This window comes from Thamnophis sirtalis, unplaced genomic scaffold, assembly GCF_051295495.1.
Source record: "Thamnophis sirtalis isolate CommonGarterSnake01/CBP01778 unplaced genomic scaffold, rThaSir2_p1.2 scaffold_6, whole genome shotgun sequence".
Classification (NCBI taxonomy): Eukaryota; Metazoa; Chordata; class Lepidosauria; order Squamata; family Natricidae; genus Thamnophis; species Thamnophis sirtalis.
In genome coordinates this window covers 67,722,278-67,742,717 of record NW_028261386.1, presented here as the reverse complement: position 1 = coordinate 67,742,717, position 20,440 = coordinate 67,722,278, and the positions used below count along the sequence as shown (strand labels likewise).

Sequence of the window (20,440 nt, the reverse complement as noted above, 5' to 3'; positions counted from 1 at the left end):
TTGGGGCCCTTATCCATCTTTAGGAAAGAGACTTTTAAATATACAGCCCGCTAACCTTCACCGGCAGGGTAAGACTACATGGTTGCCGCCCATGAATTTTGGATCTTCACATTCAATCCTGCTTGTATACAGCCACCTTATATATTACGCACTTTTGACTTGGTGGCCAAGGACATCTCCCCAGGACATAAGAAGGGAGAGGAGCGGATCACCGCTTCCTCCACCGTTTCCACATTACTATACATTATAATTGCGCAATTTTAAAATAGTATGATGAATGTATGGGAGTTGGTTGGAATTGAATGAATGGCCCACTTTTATTAATTGTTACTATTGTATTTTTATATGTTTTAAATATTACGTGGGAATTGTTAGAGTGGATAAATGAGAATGTTTGACTCGGAGGGCCTGCCGGGGAAGGCGGGGGTCAGTGGGGTGGTTGGGGGGACTACTGCCACGGGAGTGGGTCGGAGCACTACGGTCATTACGGGGAGGGGCAGATATGGCGGGGACTTTAGGGCTGGCCATTACCGGGGAAGGAGGGTTCGCTACATCACAGAGATCCCTCCTTCCGGCCCTATGAGCCCCACTCCAAGACCAGATGGCGCGAGTAGTCAGGACCCTGGTCTCAGGCTGTTGTCGCTAAATGCCAGGTCTGTTGTACACAAAGCTCCTCTCATCCGGGACTTAATTGTTGACGAGAGGGCAGACCTGGCATGTATTACTGAAACCTGGCTGGGCACAGAAGGAGGAGTCCCCCTTGTAGAGATGTGCCCAGAGGGATTTCAGGTGCTTCATCAGCCGAGAGCCCAGGGAAGGGGTGGCGGTGTGGCTATTGTTATCCGGGAGTCTCTGTTACCTCGTAGGGTCCCTGCTCCGGAGCTTGTCGGGTGTGAGTCCCTGCTGATAAAGTTGGACCTCAAGGGTCAAGTGGGTTTGCTGCTAACGTACCTGCCTCCCAACTGCGTTGCAGCATCCCTCCCCTCGCTCCTCGAGTCAGTAGCCGAGCTGGCAGTTGAGTTCCCCAGGCTTATAGTTCTGGGGGACTTCAATTTGCCATCGCTCGGTGAACGCTCTGATGGGGCGCAGGAGTTCATGGCTTCCATGACAGCCATGGGCTTGACCCAGGTAATTCGGGGCCCAACCCATGCAGCGGGTCACATGCTCGACCTCGTATTCCTCTCGGAGCAGTGGATGTGTGATCTTGGTCTGAGGGGTAACGAGATCATACCCCTGTCGTGGTCAGACCACTGCCTACTGAGGCTTGACTTCCGGAGGCCAAACCCCCACCGTAGGGAGGAGGAACCGACCAGGTGGTTCCGCCCCAGGCGACTTATGGACCCGTTGAGGTTCCAGACGGAGCTTGGGGTCATTCCTGATACTCTCGCCCACAGTTCGGCGGAGACTCTGGTTGCCGCCTGGCATTCGGCGGCGTCGGAGTCTCTTGATCGGATTGCGCCACTACGGCCCCTCCGGGTCAGTGGATCCCGGAGGCCTCCTTGGTTCACCGAGGAGCTCCGGGAGAAGAAACGCCGGAGGAGATGCCTAGAGCACCTGTGGAGGTCCGATAAGTCCGAGGCGAACCGAGCACTTCTGACTACCTGCACCAAGGACTATGTCCGGGCATTAAGAACTGCCAAAAGATCATACATTTCTGCCTTGGTTGCGTCCGCCGAGTCACGCCCAGCCGCCCTGTTTAGGATAACCCGCTCCCTCCTTAACAGGAGGGATGCGGGAGACCCCTTGCAGGGTAGGGCTGAGGACTATGCTCAATTCTTGGCGGACAAAGTAGCTCGGTTTCGGTCGGACTTGGACTCCACCGCAGTAGATCCAGCCGAGACAGAGGAGGACTACTTGGCAAATCATCTCTGGGTTGAGTTCCAGGATGTTGCCTCTGGGGACGTGGACAAGGCCATTCGAGCTGTAAGTGCCTCCACCTGCATTCTGGACCCGTGTTCCTCCTGGCTGGTTGCCAACAGCAGGGAGGTGACACATGGCTGGATCCAGGCGGTCGTGACCGCCTCCCTTCGGGAAGGGCACTTCCCCGCCGTACTTAAAACGGCGGTGGTGAGACCCCTCCTGAAGAAACCATCCTTGGATCCAGCCATTTTAAACAACTTTCGTCCTGTCTCCAACCTCCCCTTTATCGGGAAGGTTGTTGAGAAGGTGGTGGCCTTCCAGCTTCAACGGGCCTTGGAGGAAGCTAGTTATCTTGACCCCTTCCAGTCAGGCTTCAGACCTGGTTACAGCACAGAAACCGCTTTGGTCGCATTGACCGATGATCTCTGGAGGGCCAGAGATGGAGGCTATGCGTCCATCCTGGTTCTCCTTGACCTCTCAGCGGCTTTCGATACCATCGACCATGGTATCCTTCTGCGACGACTGCGGGAGGTGGGAGTGGGAGGCACTGTTTTGCAGTGGTTCTCCTCCTACCTCTCGGACAGGTCGCAGTCGGTGTTGGTCGGGGGGCAGAGATCGTCCCTGAGGCCCCTAACATGTGGGGTGCCGCAGGGTTCGGTCTTATCCCCCCTACTATTTAACATATACATGAAACCGCTGGGCGAGATCATTCAGAGGCACGGGATAAAATACCGCCAATATGCGGACGATACGCAACTGTATCTGTCCGCCCCGTGCCAACTCAATGAAGCGGTGGACGTGATGAACCAGGGTCTTGAGGCCGTTAAGAACTGGATGAGCGCTAACAAACTGGTACTCAACCCGGACAAGACCGAGTGGCTGTTGTGCTTCCCTCCCAACAATTTGGCTAATGTTCCAACACTTAGGCTGGGGGGTCAAATTTTATACCCCTCAGATAGGGTCCGCAACTTAGGAGTCCTCCTGGACCCACAGCTGACTTTTGACCACCAGCTGTCAGCTGTGACCAGGGGGGCATTTGCCCAGGTTCGCCTGGTCCGCCAGTTGCGGCCCTACCTAGACCGGGAGGCTCTCGCAACAGTCACTCGAGCCCTTGTGATCTCTAGGCTGGAATACTGCAATGGGCTCTACATGGGGTTGCCCTTGAAGTGCATCCGGCGAATACAGTTAGTCCAGAATGCAGCCGCGCGAGTGATAGTGGGCGCACCGCGGTTCGCCCACGTTACACCCGTCCTCCGCGAGCTGCACTGGCTACCTGTCGGTCTCCGGGTGCGCTTCAGGGTACTGATGACCACCTTTAAAGCACTCCATGGTAGTGGATCTGGGTACTTGAGAGACCGCCTTCTGCCGATTACCTCCCTTCGACCAATTAGATCGCACAGACTGGGCCTCCTCCGAATTCCATCTGCCAGTCAATGCCGACTGGCGACTACATGGAGGAGAGCCTTTTCTGTTGCAGCTCCGACCCTGTGGAACGATCTCCCCGTTGAGATCCGTACCCTCACCACCATCCAGACCTTCCGCGCAGCCCTCAAGATCTGGCTCTCCCAGCAGGCCTGGGGATAGGTTCCCAATTCACCCGCCCGAGTGTTGATTGCTGAATGAAAGTTGTGTTTTATTATTTTTCTTTGTTCACATTTTGTTTTGTTTTTTGATACTGCACCCCCCTCCCTTGTGATTGTAAGCCGCCCTGAGTCCCCTCAGGGAAAAGGGCGGCCTATAAATCTTAATAAATGACTTAAAATGACTTAAATGTATCATTAGGTGACATACGATTCAGAAAGTGATCAGTGCCCTAGGAGGTTCATGTGACCAATTTCATTTTTCATTTCATTTCATTTTATTAAGATTTATAGGCCGCCCTTCTCCCTGAGGGGACTCAGGGCGGCTTACAATCACAGGGAAGGGAGTGCAATAATAAAAAACAAACAGTGAGTGAACAAAATAAAATAATAAAACACAACTTGCATTCAACAGTCAACACTCGGGCGGGTAATTTAAGAACTTATCCCCAGGCCTGCTGGGAGAGCCAGGTCTTAAGGGCCGTGCGGAAGGTCTGGATGGTGGTGAGGGTATGAATCTCAACGGGGAGATCGTTCCACAGGGTCGGAGCTGCAACAGAAAAGGCTCTCCTCCGTGTAGTCGCCAGTCGACATTGACTGGCAGATGGAATCCGGAGGAGGCCCAATCTGTGCGATCTAATTGGTCGAAGGAGGTAATCGGCAGAAGGCGGTCTCTCAAGTACCCAGATCCACTACCATGGAGTGCTTTAAAGGTGGTCATCAATACCCTGAAGCGCACCCGGAGATCGACAGGTAGCCAGTGCAGCTCGCGGAGGATGGGTGTAATGTGGGCGAACCGCGGTGCGCCCACTATCACTCGCGCGGCTGCATTCTGGACTAACTGCAGTCGCCGGATGCACTTCAAGGGCAACCCCATGTAGAGCCCATTGCAGTATTCCAGCCTAGAGATCACAAGGGCTCGAGTGACTGTTGCGAGAGCCTCCCGGTTCAGGTAGGGCCGTAACTGACGGACCAGGCGAACCTGGGCAAATGCCCCCCTGGTCACAGCCGACAATTGATGGTCAAAAGTCAGCTGTGGATCCAGGAGGACTCCTAGATTATGGACCCTATCTGAGGGGTATAAAATTTGACCCCCAGCCTGAGTGTTGGAATATCGGCCAAATTGTTGGGAGGGAAACACAACAGCCACTCGGTCTTGTCCGGGTTGAGCACCAGTTTGTTAGCGCTCATCCAGTTCTTAACGGCCTCAAGACCCTGGTTCATCACGTCCACCGTTTCATTGAGTTGGCACGGGGCGGACAGATACAGTTGTGTATCGTCCGCATATTGATGGTATTTTATCCCGTGCCTCCGGATGATCTCGCCCAGCGGTTTCATGTATATGTTAAATAGTTACCAAGTTAATTTACTTTCAGTGGTATATTGTGGGCTGTTTCTAAGTATCATCTGGAGGCAAAGATGTAGGGCATTTAAAATAAGAAATAGGTTTACATGCAAGTATCTTCATCCAAGATGGAATTTAAGGCCTTCAGTGGGGCTTTGAAAGAAATTGTACTCTACTTATTGGTCTGCCATTGCGTTGTTGGCAATTGGCAAGGATATGTGTAAGTAAAAATTCTAGCAAAACTTTGTGCATGCTTCAGATGTGACTCTGCTCTTAACGCATTTGTGTCTTTGAATGAAAGATGCTTTTTCTCTTCTCCAGAATCTTGCCTTAGATGGTTTGGTCAACATAGTTGGTGGCTGCTGTGGTACCACTCCAGCACATATCAGGTAATTTCATGTATATATTACTCGCAACATTATCTATGTTTGAGGATAATGCCATAAATGATGGCTCAGTTTAGGGTCCCTAATATCAATAGACACATTTTAATTTGTGTGGAAAAATGACAAGCACACAGTTTTGTAGTTGTTACATTGCAACAATAGTTGCATATCCCTGGTAACTGTTTATGGGAGTGGTGGTTTAATTTTTCCCTTTTCTTTTCTGGAAATGGCTTGAAGAAGGCCTTCTGGGTCCTGTGGCCAAAACTCATGTCACGTTCTTCATGACAACATCCATTATGTACATCTGCAAGTTGTATTCTTGAGACATCTATCTAGCATGTTCATTATTGACTTGTACCTCAAGATTGGGACATCAGTGTTGTTTAGAAGTTATCATTAGCAATTTCTATAAGCCATTATTTATAAGAGTTGTAGATGAAAATGCACAGAGGTATCAGATTATCTGTCCTTGGTGTTTATACAACTAATGTTGACTTGTTATGAGGTGAAGTTTCTTCATGCCCTCTGGAGGACTTTTGGGGGATTTAGCAAGTGAACATATTTGGAAATGTTTTAGGGCTTTTCTTAGCTGCGATCCATGGCTGTTCACAAAATGGCTACTATGGTGGGTATAGCAAGACTCAAAATACTCAGTTACTAGAGAACAATTTGGTGAGATTATTGTCTGCCATCATCTTTGTCTGTCTTTTAGATAGGTAAACCTTCAAACAAGAACTGAACTGAAGCTATTAGGGTGCATAGTACATTCCATATTTGAAATGTATTGTTTTGAAAAAGCTATATTTAAACAAAAGTCTTGAGATTATTGTGGAAATATTTTGCTTTTGAATCTTGAAACATTCTCAAAATGACTGAAATAGTATGTTCCAAATGTGAAACAACTCTTTTGAGTTCCAAGTTGGGCATTTTGATTTGAATTTATTTTGAAAGTGTTTTGCATGCCGCTAGTCATCCCTCCAGTTCTAATTATGTCTCAAGGGATTTATGGAACAGAAGCATTCTTGTAACTGAAAATAATTCTGTAGATCAGTGGTTCCCATGATTATTAAAACATAAAATATCTTTAGATCTAATCAGTTTTGTGACTGCTAAGAAAAATATTGATGGATATTTTCATTCTCATGAGTGTTATGTTACCTTCCTGTGATCTCTGGTCAAATATAAAAAATACTGTACTGTAGTCAGAGGAAACTTTAGGCTGTGATGATAAGTGTCAATAGCAACAATTTTCAGAAAAGTTTAACTCATTAGCTTAAGCTAGATTTTTTTACAGGTTTCAAAGAAGCTGTATGTCAATTGTGGAATCTGCTGGTTTCTCAATGCATAAAAGCACTGCTGATTAAGTTAATAAAATATTTGTTTAACTATACCTACTTTAGTGAAACCTTTTCTCTAAACCTAGTATAAAATTAATTGGAGACCTGCTCTTTTCCATTTGTAATAGTAAGAGCTTAGTTACCTTCTCCTTGCAATAAAATGTGATGGAGCTGAATTTTAAAAGCCTTGCGACAGAATAGAAATATCACATTAAATATAGATAACCATCTGGGATAGAGAAGAAAAATGGAGGGTTTGCAACTAAGAATAATTATGCTTTTTATATATTCTGAGTTTCTGAATGGGTAGAATTCCCAGTGAATAGGTAATCCGATATAAAGAATTTTATATCTATTTATTTCAATGAATCTTTTGGTGCCTCCATCTTGACAGAAATTGAACTAATGGCATCTCTGGAAAAGTGTATTAGCATGTTCAATGCAATTTCAGTATGAAGAAAAGCGCAAGGCTTCGACTTTTTTTTTTTAAAGAAGCAGATCAATGAGGACTGAACTTGTTTAGAAGGTCTAAAATGAGTGCCATTTGGAAAGGGAAAGCAGAAAAATACATTTATTTATTTATTTATTTCAAAGATTTTTAAGAGTGGCTTTTCCCATGATTTGTGGCCCTGGGGAGCATACAAAAGAAAACTGGAAATAAAATAAGCATAATACAAAGACAAATTACACAACCAGAAACCTGCCTTTGGACCAGTCTTTCTCTCCAGCCTAATTCATCTCGCAGGGTGATTGTGGGGAAAATAGCAGGAGGAAGGAGTATTATGTATGTTCACCTCCTTGGTTACTTATAAAGTAGTGAAGGTGGGATCTAATAAATAATCAACACAATTTATGAAAACATTGTACATTACAAAACAGGCTCATTTGCCATCCTGGATCAGTTCATGGAAGAAAAGCCATGTATTTTTGGTTCTGCGAAAGAGTAATGGAGATGGGGCTATTCCACCTTTGGTGGGGGAGAATTCCAAAGAGCATGTTACTACTAGTGCCACCATATTCTGAGCCCTCTACAAGTTTTAGATGGTCTTCCAATGTAATGTACATTACATTATAGAAATCCAACTGAGATTTGACTTAAGATATAAATAATTGTGAGAAGGGCCACCCTGTCTAGAAATAGATGTAATTGACGCACATCACAAAGTTGTGCAAAGACCCTTCTGAGGATAGCTATAGAGCATGGGTATCAAACTCATTGTGTTATGTTGCTGTCACGTGACATTTTGTGACATTTTTCCCGTTTGCAGAGCTGGGTTGGGCGTGGCTTGCACGTAATGCATCTGGCTGTGGGCCGCCACTTTGACACCCCCGCTATAGAGCCATGGTGGCACAGTGGTTAGAATGCAGTATTGCATTCTCTCCCCACAGGCTGAAGCTTGATTCTGACAGTTGATTCAGGCTTCCATCCTTCCAAGGTTGGTAAAACAAGGACTCAGATTGTTGGGGGGCAATGCAGGCCTATGGTGGCCATGAACTCCCATGTTGCTTCCAATTTCATACCTAAGAAAGGCAGAATGAAGTCTCGCAAGAGCATACCCCTGGGAAATTCCACTGACAGCCCACCCACCATCCACCACATCCAGCTTAAATGGGGAAGCATCTACCTAGTAGAGTGGTACAGTAATAACTGTTCCATCTGATCCCTGAGGCACAATCTCATGAACAGTATCTCACATCTGGTTTTCTGCAGAGCAATATCCCTGAAAGCCATAATAATTTCTAGGATGACCAAGGCCATTTACTCACCCTTGCTATGGGATTACAGCTGATGCCACACCCCAAACCCAGGTTGGACTCATTTCTCATGACCGTAATCGCTTATAGTTTGCTGCAGAAACAGTGGACTGACGAGAACTGTATCCTTCTGTATCCTTTTCCTTTTAATTAGGAAAAGAGAGGCAAATATGTTGCAGGAGTTTGTTGAAAATTCTGTTATGTATTTCTTAATGATGAACTAACAAAACGTTAAATGAAAAAAGTACTCCAAGTATTGTAATTCGTTACTAAGAGACCACATTTGCTTCTTTTATACCTGAATATAAATAAGTTGTCAGTATTTTGGAGTCCAAGATAACACAATAGAAGGAATGTACCCATTGCTTCAGCTACCTTTGTCTCCCCCTTGCAGACTGGATCCCCTTCCAAAAGTGGGATCTGATACAGGATTGATGTTCAAATAAGTTAATTTCATTAACTCAATGTATCAAGTGATCTGTTTTCCCAGGAGTAACCGAGGAATCTCTTTTTCCTAATCTTTTCAACAGTTTAAGGTGGATTCCAATGAGAGGGGGGAATGAGGACATTTTCCCTTCCATGAATTTTTTAAAGTTAATTTGTTTCAGTAGCTTACCTCAAAAAACAGTAAAATAGATTAGTAAAAAAGGATGTTTTGAACAGAGTATGTTGCTTTGAGCTGTTCACAACTTCTGTGTCATGTAATCATTTTCCTCCCTGAAACTATCTCAAGCAGTGCTCCATTTATGAATATAAAAATGACTAAATTATTTACTTGGTTTTTTATTCATCTTTGTTTAGTCTGTCCGAGTCCTGCTTTCCGTTCAGTACTAATATATTAGATGCTGTACATACGATTATAATCTATCACTGTTCATATGATTAACACTATGGCATTTAGAAGGGAGAACTGGAAAAGAATATTAAACACAGTTAAATGCTCATTTGCTTCTAGTGTCTTCTGGAAGAATTTCATTCTTTCTTGCAAATCCCCTGGGCTCTTAACTTTCTGTTTTGTAATGCAGGAAGATAGCTGAAGAAGTAAAGGCATGCAAACCTCGTATCCCCCCTGCCTCTGTCTCTGAAGGCTATATGCTGCTGTCAGGTGAGATAATAACATATCTAGAATTCCTTAACTACGTTCACTTAATTATATCTTAGGATTCTTTGTGGTTGCTCTACTTTTTCCTCAAGACACCTACAAGCCATTTGAAACCCTCATATAATACTTGTGTTAGGTTAAGCTATTAGGTGAAGAGGATTTTTATTTTATAGTCTTTCAATCTACTTCGGAAAGCTCTTAGAGGGAATCTTCATTTTGCTGTACTTATTGGACACAAGGATGACAGGGCTTAGATGGCTGACCTAGTTTATAATAGCATTATAGAATGGCTGCTGTGATGAAGGGGAAACACCAGCTCCCTGTGAGTAAGCCACAGTATGAGACAACGAGTGCCTGCAGACTTTAGTGCTTGCTAAGCATAAAGACTCCTGTGAAGAAATGGGGCCTGGAGGACACAAAGAGAAGCTTACAGAGAAATCACCTTCTGGAAAACTCTTTATCTAACCTGTATGAACAAACACCTCACCCTTCTGGGCTGCCTGGCCAGGACTCAACTCATTGCCTAGGTAGAAAAGAGAGTTGGTTCCTCATGCAACAAAGCCTTACTCAGAGGAAAGGAAGGGGCCAGAAACTACAGATAGTATTTTACTTACAACCATTTGTTTAGTGACCATTCAGAGTTACAGTGAACTGAAAAAATGACCTATGACCGTTTTTCACACTTAGGCCATTGCCGTATCCCTGTGGTAATATGATCAAAATTCAGATGCTTGTGTGATCACATTTTCTTACTTTCTGATAAGCCAATGGGGAAGCCAGATTTACCTAAACCATGTCTGATCACACTTGGCCCATAAAGAATTCTATCCTATCTTATCCTACCCTACTTTACCCTCAAGAGTCAACACTGACTCAAAGGCACCCAAATAACAATAACCCACCTCTGTAATGATGAGTCTGAAGAGATAAGATATCTTTCTTTTTTGTCATTTCCTTGTTCATTCAGCTATTTGTTGTGAATCTGCTACAGACATAATGTGCTGCATATATATTCTGGTTTTTCAGAGTATTCTTTTTCTCCTTGTATGTATACATAAAATTTATTTTCCAGGTCTGGAACCCTTCAGGATTGGAAAATATACCAACTTTGTCAACATTGGTGAACGTTGCAATGTTGCAGGATCAAAGAGATTTGCCAAACTTATAATGGCTGGCAAATATGAAGTAGGTCCAACTTTTTTTTAAGCTTCAGGACTTGCATTACAATTTTGTATAAGTATACTGTTTAAGGATTTGAATGCATAGTTTCTACAAGGTACATTATATAAATATAGTTTTTTTGTTTTCGTACAATGTGAAGCACAATCTTTTGTATTTCTTTTGTAAAAGCGAGAGGTTCAAGCAGTTCTGAATAAATGTGATGATGGCAGCCTCTAAAATGTTTTACAAAATAAATGTAAATAAATAAACTCTGACACATTTTATAGACTAAAAAAGTAGAAACAGTGTTATGGGAAGACAGACATAATAAAAGCAGCTTGCTAAAAAATGCAGAAACAAATGCCATCAAAGTAAATACAAGAAAAGAAAGGAGGGATTGAACAGAATTAGATGCATTTCTATTTGAACTGATGTCTTTTTTCCTTTAACATAGGAAGCCTTGAGTGTAGCCAAGGCTCAAGTTGAGATGGGAGCTCAGATCCTGGACATCAACATGGATGATGGAATGTTAGATGGTCCAAGTGCTATGGCCAGATTCTGCAACTATATTGCTTCGGAGCCTGACATTGCCAAGGTTATATATTTAACTGGATAGTCTTTTAATTTCATGAGTCTGGTGTTCTCTACATGTCTTGGAACTACACAATATTTCAATACCTCAGCAGGTTGTCTGATTGAAAAAAATGGTAACAGGAAATGAAAAATCAAGAGAAATGCATTAGAAATATTATTATAATTTTTGTGATATTTAGACATCATATTTCTGACCTGGATTGGACTGCTATAATATTCGAAGCTTACATAAATGTCAAGTATTTTATTGTCTCCTTCCCTATAACTAACTAACTAGAGTTATGGTATGGTTAAAGCCTTTGTGGTGTCCTTCTCAAATAGTGTTGAGTTTTCATTTCAGAAGAAAGTGCTGGCCTTGAGTCTTTTGCTCTCATAGGAATGTCCCTGGCTTTTGAAGTCAATTCTTGATTCTTGAATTTCCAAATCCATAAAGGTAAAGGTTCCCCTTGCACATATGTCCTAGTCGTTCCTGACTCTAGGGGACAGTGTTCATCTCTGTTTTGAAGCTGAAGAGTTAGCGCTGTCAGGAGACATCTCCGTGGTCATGTGGCCAGCATGACTAAACAGCGAAGGCACACCAAAGGTGGTTCCTATTTTTCTACTTGCATTTTTACATGCTTTCGAACTGCTAGGTTGGCAGAAGCTGGGACAAGTAACGGGAACTCACTCCATTATGTGGCGCTAGGGATTTGAACTGCCAAACTTTCTGATCAACAAGCTCAGCGTCTGAGCCACTGGGTCCCTCCTCCAAATCCGTAAATAATCCAAATCCATAAATAATCCTAAATACCACAGATATCAGATGAGCACTGTCTATATAATATTGCTTACCTTCAGAGCAGACATTATTTGGCACCAGTCTACACGTATTTCAATAGCAGTGCCTGACTTCCATGTAAGAGAGCTTTAATGTTTTTATCCAGAAGAAGTATCTTGATTTAACCAAGAAGCATTTGATTGAATCATGTACAGCCGAATGCTATAAAAGGAGTAAGGAGACCAGTTCTGAAATTTCATAAAATGTGGTCTCTGCAAATTTTAAGGGTACCAACTTCAGCTTTCAGATTCCCCCAAACACCAAAAATTGCCTGCCTTATTTTTCAGGCAGCCTTGTGTCCGAGTGTTCTCACTGTCACTTCTGAGAGCACAGATTGTGAGCAGAAGCCAGAAGGGAAACGATCACCCAAAATGGTTTTTTCCTCTGATCTATATTCTGAAGTGAAGTCACTAAGCCTTTGGAATTTGGCAGGAGGCCCCTCTGCTTAGAATGTTTTGTTCAGCTGTAATTTTTGTGCATCAATCTGAATGTCAAATATTGCTGTTAGGTCATAGAATCTTTTCCAAGGATGTCATAATCTGAAGAAAGCTCTTGAAAGAGAGAAATTAGTCTAGCCTTTGTGGTAAATGTAATTGCATAGACAATTTGCCTTTCTTTTTTAAAAAAAACTTGCAAGACCTTTTCCCTCTGCCTTGGATATGCATCCATTTAGACTTAGCTACTTATTGGCTTTGAAAATCATTATCTTTTTTTTCAATGTTGTCCTTTTTCATCCTCAGGTGCCCCTTTGCATCGATTCCTCAAACTTCTCTGTAATAGAAGCTGGGTTGAAGTGTTCGCAAGGGAAATGCATAGTAAACAGCATCAGTCTGAAGGAAGGTGAAGAGGATTTCCTAAGAAAAGCAAGAACAATTAGGAGATACGGAGCAGCAGTAGTGATTATGGCATTTGATGAAGTGGGGCAGGTTGGTGACACTTTCCTCATCCACTAGAAATTGCCCAAAAGGTCATACGAACTTTTGTCCTATCTGTGTTCCAGTAAAAGGAATAGGAAATAACCTAAACAAAGTAGAGTTAGCCCTTGACTTATGATGATTTGCTTAATGATGGTTCAAAGCTATGACAGCCTTGGGAAAAAAGGGCTTTACAAGCTATAATCACACTTATGACTGTCACCCTCCCCCTGCCATGGTCATGTGATTACAATTTGTACATTTGGCCACTGGCTCACATTTACAGCTGGTGGAGGCGTCTGGCAATCATGTAATTGTGATTTCCAGTGGTTTTGCTAGTTTGGGCCAGAAACTCCATTGAGAAAGCCAGATTCCCTTAAGGACCAGATGATTTGGTTAACCGTGTTATTTACTTAACAACCAGTGCAAAATTGGTATAAACTTGGGTCTGGTCACATGATGACTTGACTTATAACCACAGTGACTTGTGACTGAAATTCTGGTCCCAATTGTGGTCAGAACTTGAGGACTACCTCTAGGTCAATATATGAGCTTGGGCAGTTAAATTGTAATGCTGAAATATCCACTGAACTAGTTGGCATCTGAACCTATTACAAATAAAGTAAAACATGCATTTACAAAGCATCATCACACAACTGATAACAAGAAAAAATATAGCAGCACCTAAGTCTATAGAACATAAGAGTTCTATAGAGTATAATAGTGTTGCAAGGGACCTTGGAGGTCTTCTAGTCTAACCCCCTGCTCAAGTAGGAGATCCTATACCATTTCCGATAAATGGTTGTTCAGTCTCAGATTTGTGAAGCCATTTTCCTATGCAGTCATGATCTGTTCACTTACATACATTCCTTCAGCAAATAGCTTTCCTTTGAGCAAAAAAGCAGAGTATAAATCACATTAATAATATGCAACAGTAACTAATAATATGTGTGTAGATGATTTTCCAATAACATCTTCAATTAACTATTAATAGCATACCTGTCTGTTCTGATCCCCTTCCTCCGTGCAGTAACGAAAGCCGAGACAAGCGTAAATGAGAATGTTTTTTAATAGTCCAGACTCTCAGTGGCTGAAAGCCAAATAAACAAATAGATAAGGACTTTGGCAGCAAGTCTGACAAACCTTGGCAGCAATGCAAACAAACTCTGGCAGCAATCCAGCCTGCCAAGTTCGTTTCTCTTTAGTCCCAAACGTTGACTTCTGCAAGAAGGGTGTGGCACAAGCAGTCTCTTTTATAGTCTGGGAGAGAAGCTTAATGACCATCAGCTGACCGTAATTACCTCCTGTAATTACGTAGTTGTTCTTGATGCCGAGTAGCCCTTCAACGGCGGGCATCCCAGAACAACTCACAGTTGGATTCTGGATCACCCTCTCTTGTCTCCTCTCCACTGATTCAAGGCTTAGGCGCCACCTGGTGGGCAACCAGTCTCTCTGCGCCCTGCTCGGAATCGGAACCCTGTCCAGGGTCCTCCACATCCTCCAGTTCCCATAGGGCCCCTCACTGTCGGAGTATAGTAGGGAAGAAGTCTCTGAGGTCCAAATTAAGGAATTTTTAGATAACGCAAATCTACCCAAGATCTCAAATGAAGCAAAAGGGGTACTGAACCAAAAGATAACATTAGAGGAACTAGAAAAGGCAGTTAAAAAAATGGGAAACAACAAAACTCCTGGCATGGATGGTTTGCCAGTTGAAATCTATAAATCTTTTTTGGAAATTTTAGGACAAGAGATGATAGCAATATTTAATGCTGTCTTGACGGATTCTATTGCACCGAAATCATGGGCCGAGGCTTATATAACCCTTTTGCCTAAAGTTGGAGCTGACCGTACCCAAATTAAAAACTATAGGCCCATTTCACTTTTGAATGTGGATTATAAAATCTTTGCAGCTATATTGGCAGATAGACTCAAATTTTTCCTTAACAAATTTATACACTCTGATCAGAATGGCTTCCTGCTGTCAAGGCATTTGAAAGACAATGTCAGAATTATTTTGGATGCCTTAGAATATTATGAAGCTCGGCCAGATAAACAAGTGGCCTTTATGTTTCTTGACGCACAAAAGGCTTTTGATCGGGTAAATTGGAATTTTATGTTGTCACAATTAGAAAACATGAAGTTTGGAGAAAGTTTTTTAAATGCAATTCGGGCAATTTATGTACGACAAACCGCGACAATATTGGTAAACGGAGAAGAGGCGGGTGACATTGTGATTGGTAAAGGCACAAGACAAGGATGCCCGCTATCCCCCCTACTGTTTATCCTCACATTAGAACCCCTTCTTAGAATAGTGAGAAGCGATACACAAATTAAAGGGTTACGAGTTAAAGCTCAGGAATTCAAAGTCCAGGCTTTCGCCGAGGATCTTGTTTTTATCCTGGAGGACCCTATGGCGTCTGGGATACAACTTTTATGTAAAATAGAGGAGTACGGTAGGATAGCGGGGCTACGTATAAACAAAGAGAAGACAAAACTGTTAATTAAAAATATGACTCTGAACCAGAAAAGGGAAGTACAAAGCCTGTTAGGGATCAACATGGCCCACAAAGTACAATATTTGGGAATTTGGCTGACGGAGAGATGTTCCTCTATTAAGGTAGATAACTATATGAAATTGCTACAACAGGTATCCAAAGATATGACTAATTGGAGTAGCAAACAATTGTCTCTGATGGGCAGAATCGCGACAGTCAAGACATATGTATTACCAAAATTTTTGTTTTTGTTTCAAACGGCACCAACTAAATTGGACAAAATTTTTTTTAAATCCTTGGAGACAATAGTGACACAGTTTATTTGGCAAGGCAAGAAAGCACGAATCAAAGCCCAAACCTTACAAAAACGCAGAGAACTGGGAGGCTTCGGAGTACCCAACTGGGAAGCATACTATAACGCAGCAATCATGACATGGGTGAAAGATTGGGTGATGTTGAATAGAAGGCGCCTATTGGCTATAGAGGGACATGACCTCCCCCAGGGATGGCATGCCTCCCTCTGGCAAGAAAGAGACACCCCCCATAGGAACCCTGTCCAGGGTCCTCCACATCCTCCAGTGCCCATAGGGCCCCTCACTGTCGGAGTCTGGTGGCAGCTCCAACAGCTCCTGCCGGGCCACAACACCTGTCTATTAAATTCTCCATTGATAACATTGGACAGGAAGTGTTTTTTTTTAAACTAAAATTAATACATGGTAAAATACTTGAGGACTAGCCTGCTTAAAGATTAGCAAACTGGAATTTCAAGTCACAGGCTTTTTTTTTTTTTTGAATTCCAGTTGATTGCAGAGTGTGTTATGTGCAAGATCACAGAGAGCTATTCATGCCAGTTTCATTTATTGGATTTTTATTCTGTTTTTCCTCTAAAACTTGAGATAAGCATAAATATTAACATGAAATATGCTGTACTTTAGTTTGCTTTTATAGTTTTATAAAAAGTTTTTTTAAAAAAGATAAAAAATTAATGCAAACTAATAAAAAGTAAAGAAGAAAAAAAGAAAGCTAAAAGTGCAACAAAGGGGAAAAAAAGTAAAAGAAAAATAGAAAAGAAAGAAAAAGATACAAAGAAGTCACTTCTAATTTTCTTTACAGAATGTATAAGTACAATTATAAATTTGCCGCTGTAAAGTTACAACTTGTCTCTTTTCTTTCTCTAGTCTATCCCCTTCATCAAATCCGTAAATCATATGTTCATTTTTTTCCTGCAAAAATCCAGAAGGCGTTTCCAGTCAGCAATAAACATAAATGTTATATTTCCTGTTGATCAGACAAGTCAATTTGGCCATTTCAGCGAGTTCCATCATTTTCATCAACTGGCTGTACCGTGCTTTTAATCGAAAACAAAAAAAAAGTGTTTCAAAATAAGGGTTAATGCACACACTTCACCTGATAATGCTCCTTAAAGGAGCTGCATTTTTTCTGGGCTTCAGAAAAAATGTATATTTCAGTTAAGGAGGTACCAACAATGCTGTCACATACTGTATTTTGCAGACTATAAGATGCTCTGGAGTATAAGATGCACCATGATTTTGAAGAGGTAAATTAAACAAAAAAAAGTTTTTCCACTCTGCAGGCCTCCTAAACCCTTTGCACGGCTTGTTTTTGCAACAACAACAACAAAAAAGGCCATGCAGAGCTTTGGGGGGCTTATAGATTGCTCCTGGGGGCTGGGGGAGGGGTAAAAATGGCCCATTTTTTGCTCGTTTTTGCCCTCCCCAGTTCCCAGGAGCACTTTGCAAGCCTCCCAAACCCTCTGCACATCAGTTTTTGCAAAGGGGTGGGGTTTCGGGAGGCCAAACATTCTGTATTCACTGTAAGACCCACCCAGATTTTCACCCTCTTTTTTGGTGGAAAAAGGTGCATCTTATACTCCAAAAAACACAGTGCATTCCAAAGCACATTGTTGCATCCCTCCTTCACTCAAACACATATTTTCCTTGCCCCCGCAGCTTTTGTGCAAACTGAGTTTGGGGAGGGGGAGGAGAGAATTCTGTTTCTTTAGGGAGGTGTCGATAAATGACCCTGTGTTCACACCTGTATGAAAACATCTTTTTGGTTCTGGATCTGAAACTCAGTGCATTCTTATTATCCTCACTTCATAGGAACTAGATGATACAGCTTTTCTGATACTGAACTTTAGCTGCTTTGGTTATGTTTTATGTTGCATGTATTGAAACAGACCTCAGTTCTTCATACTTAATTTGTTTTAAAGCTTTTTATTGGTCCTGCTTCTTAGCTAACACTGAAAAAGGGGAAATTCAATTGAGAATGAGAGTGTTGGCTTGTACTGGAGCAGCAAACTTGGGTTTGGATTGGATTGATATGAGAATGTTATAAATTCTGCAATATTCTGCAATCTCGTGATTTACAAGTGTTTCTTAAACAAATTCATAGAACTATTATTAAGAGTTACTAACTTTGAATCATGAAGAGCTTTGCTGAAACATAGATTTATTGTAACAGATAAACAAGAAAAAATCTATTTCTAGATAAACAGAAATATGATACCACAGAAAAAAATCCTAACTATTGTTCTTTCACGTGTTTGATTTTTCTTTTCAGGCCACAGAAACAAAAGACAAAATTTCAATCTGCACCAGAGCCTATGACCTTCTTGTGAACAAAATTGGCTTTAATCCATGTGATATAATTTTTGATCCCAACATTTTGACTATAGGTACTGGAATGGAGGAACATAATTTGTATGCAGTTAACTATATCAATGCAACTAAAACAATAAAAGTGAGTCTAGGAAGTTAGTCAGTGGGATTTGGGTTCTTTTAAAAAAAAACAACCTGATTTACTTATTTTATTTTAAGCATTTTTCTACTGGTCTTTATAAGTAGTTGGGTGAGGTAAAGCAGTGGCTTAAATGGAAGTGTACAACTTTTTATGTGTGTACAATTTCTTCAACTTTATTTCCAGTAGCAGCAGCATTATAAATTATATAGTTGCTTAAAAATAACTTGGGCCATTAACTGAATTGTATATATATACTTAGAGTAATTAAATGGAGCAATATTTGCAAAAAATTGACAGTTTGGCCAAAAGACCTTTGACAATGTCATGAAAGTTGCTTCATTCAATTAATGTAAGTTCCATTACTGTCTGTGATTCTATTTTGAGATTGTATGGTAAATGGGGTATTTTTGAGATTTTATTTTTGCATATGTGTGTGATAAATTACCACAGATATATGATAAAAACATTTTCTATTTATGTCTGTATTATTTGAGTTTAAAGCTCAATCTTTTTCTAATGTGAACGAAGGGGTAAAAGTAATATTAATATATCTTTGTATCTCTGTACATTTATATATTCCTCTTCAAACCAGATAAGTCAATATTATAGAAATGAGATATGACATTCTCCAGGATTATGGTTTAGAAGCTTTGAAAAAATTTCTTAGATATGAATTAACTTATTGTCCATATGCAGATATAACACAATGAATGTCCTTGTGTGAAAAGAATGTCTGTGTTGCATAACTTCTTAGTTTACATAATGTATATGGTTCCCATTGTCTTCTATCATGTTTTAGGCAGATTGATAGCAACCAATGAATTAATCTTCCCTATTGAAGTTATGCAATGATTAAGATACAACTTTCCTTGGGATGGGATTCAACTACAGTTGTCTGTCCATTTGTAATATTGTTTTCTTTGGGCTGCTCAATTTCATACAGAAACACCTGGCACCAGTAAAATAGTTTTGGGGTAAGAAATTATTTGCTTCCTAAAAAACCCAAATATGAAATTAATGGAGTAATCTGTAAGACTCCACAGCTCTAGTTCTGAAGAGCATATAGACTTTTTCACAGCAGAATGAAAATATTCAAGAAAGGAGGAGCTAGTGTCATGATGATACAATGTGCAATCTTGGAGCTCCAGGTTTGCAGTCGATACTTTTGTCCCTGGATGGTCTTTTTGGACCTAAACTGTCCTGCAGAGACGGTGACAAGGAAGAGCATGTCCTGTGGTTCTCAGGGACATCGCAAAGTCCCTGATTGATCCAGGAGAATCTCTTCTTGCCGACAATAGAAGCACAGCCACTGAAGCCGTTGAAGTTGGGACAGCTCCAGAATGGGAGGAAAGCAGAAAGAGAAAGTATGCCATTTGGTGAGGAAATTTTATTAATAGACAAGAGATTACCCCCCAAAAAATCAAAGTTAAATTAAATTTGGAAATAGAAGTAAGCGGCGAAATTAAGCTACATTAGACAGTGTGTTATCCTTGTTTTTTTTCCTCAGCTTGTTTACTGTGAGTGATAGTGGGAAGAGCACGGGTGGTTTATACAGGTGCTGTTCGGGAGCTCTTTCAATAGCTGGAGTGGAGAGAGGAGAGACCTTGACTGAAAGATTATAAATGAACTCTCTTCAAATCTAACAAAAGCTTCGAATGTTATAGTGGCAGTGTTTACAAATTGGAAAATGGCGCAACAAGAAAAAGAAACCTTAACATTGCAAATGATTATGTTTGGAATTTAAAAGATCTTAGCAGTAACAGAAAAAAAAGAAGAGATTGGAGAATATAGAACCCAGCACAGTAAAATTTGATGGAAAAATTGAGGATGTTTATCAAATGGAAAAAGTGGAGGACAGAGTTCGAAAAATAATCAAAGAAACAAGAAAACTGTTGATATTGATAGTAAACTGAGCCTGGCTGGAAATGAAAAGAGTGGAATATGGAAAGGGGAAATAGATGGACTGGAACTCTATCCCAAACTTCAAAGTACAGAAGAATAAAGACAGAAAAAATGATGGAAGTAAGGAGAGAAACTTTATGAGAAGCACGAGTGATAACTAAAGATAAGCTGATTGAAGAAGCAAATGGAGGGTTTTGAGTTTACATAAGAAATGAAATGAACAATAACTTCCGAAGAGAAGTCTATATAAGACTTACCAAGAAATTAATCAGAATGCTAATGCTAAAAATGGCAAGAGACATAAGACTGCACTATTACTGGAAAGACACAGGTTGATGTAATGCAAACTAATAATAAACATTAAGTAACATTTAGTTAAATTTAGAGTATTATGTATAAAATGAAATGATAATGGTTATAGTTAAATAA

The 20,440-nt window shown here is 41.3% G+C and overlaps 1 protein-coding gene across 1 annotated transcript in view; it reads left to right on the top strand.

The window, feature by feature from the left end:
* The window catches only part of MTR (5-methyltetrahydrofolate-homocysteine methyltransferase), an 88,783-nt gene that overhangs the window by 30,650 nt on the left and 37,693 nt on the right, over nucleotides 1-20,440 (top strand). Inside the window, exons 11-16 of the mRNA XM_087718054.1 lie at nucleotides 5,107-5,174; nucleotides 9,289-9,368; nucleotides 10,438-10,550; nucleotides 10,981-11,121; nucleotides 12,678-12,863; nucleotides 17,930-18,109. Of these exons, the coding sequence (XP_087574180.1) occupies nucleotides 5,107-5,174; nucleotides 9,289-9,368; nucleotides 10,438-10,550; nucleotides 10,981-11,121; nucleotides 12,678-12,863; nucleotides 17,930-18,109 (768 nt within the window). The remainder of the gene's footprint in view (nucleotides 1-5,106; nucleotides 5,175-9,288; nucleotides 9,369-10,437; nucleotides 10,551-10,980; nucleotides 11,122-12,677; nucleotides 12,864-17,929; nucleotides 18,110-20,440) is intronic.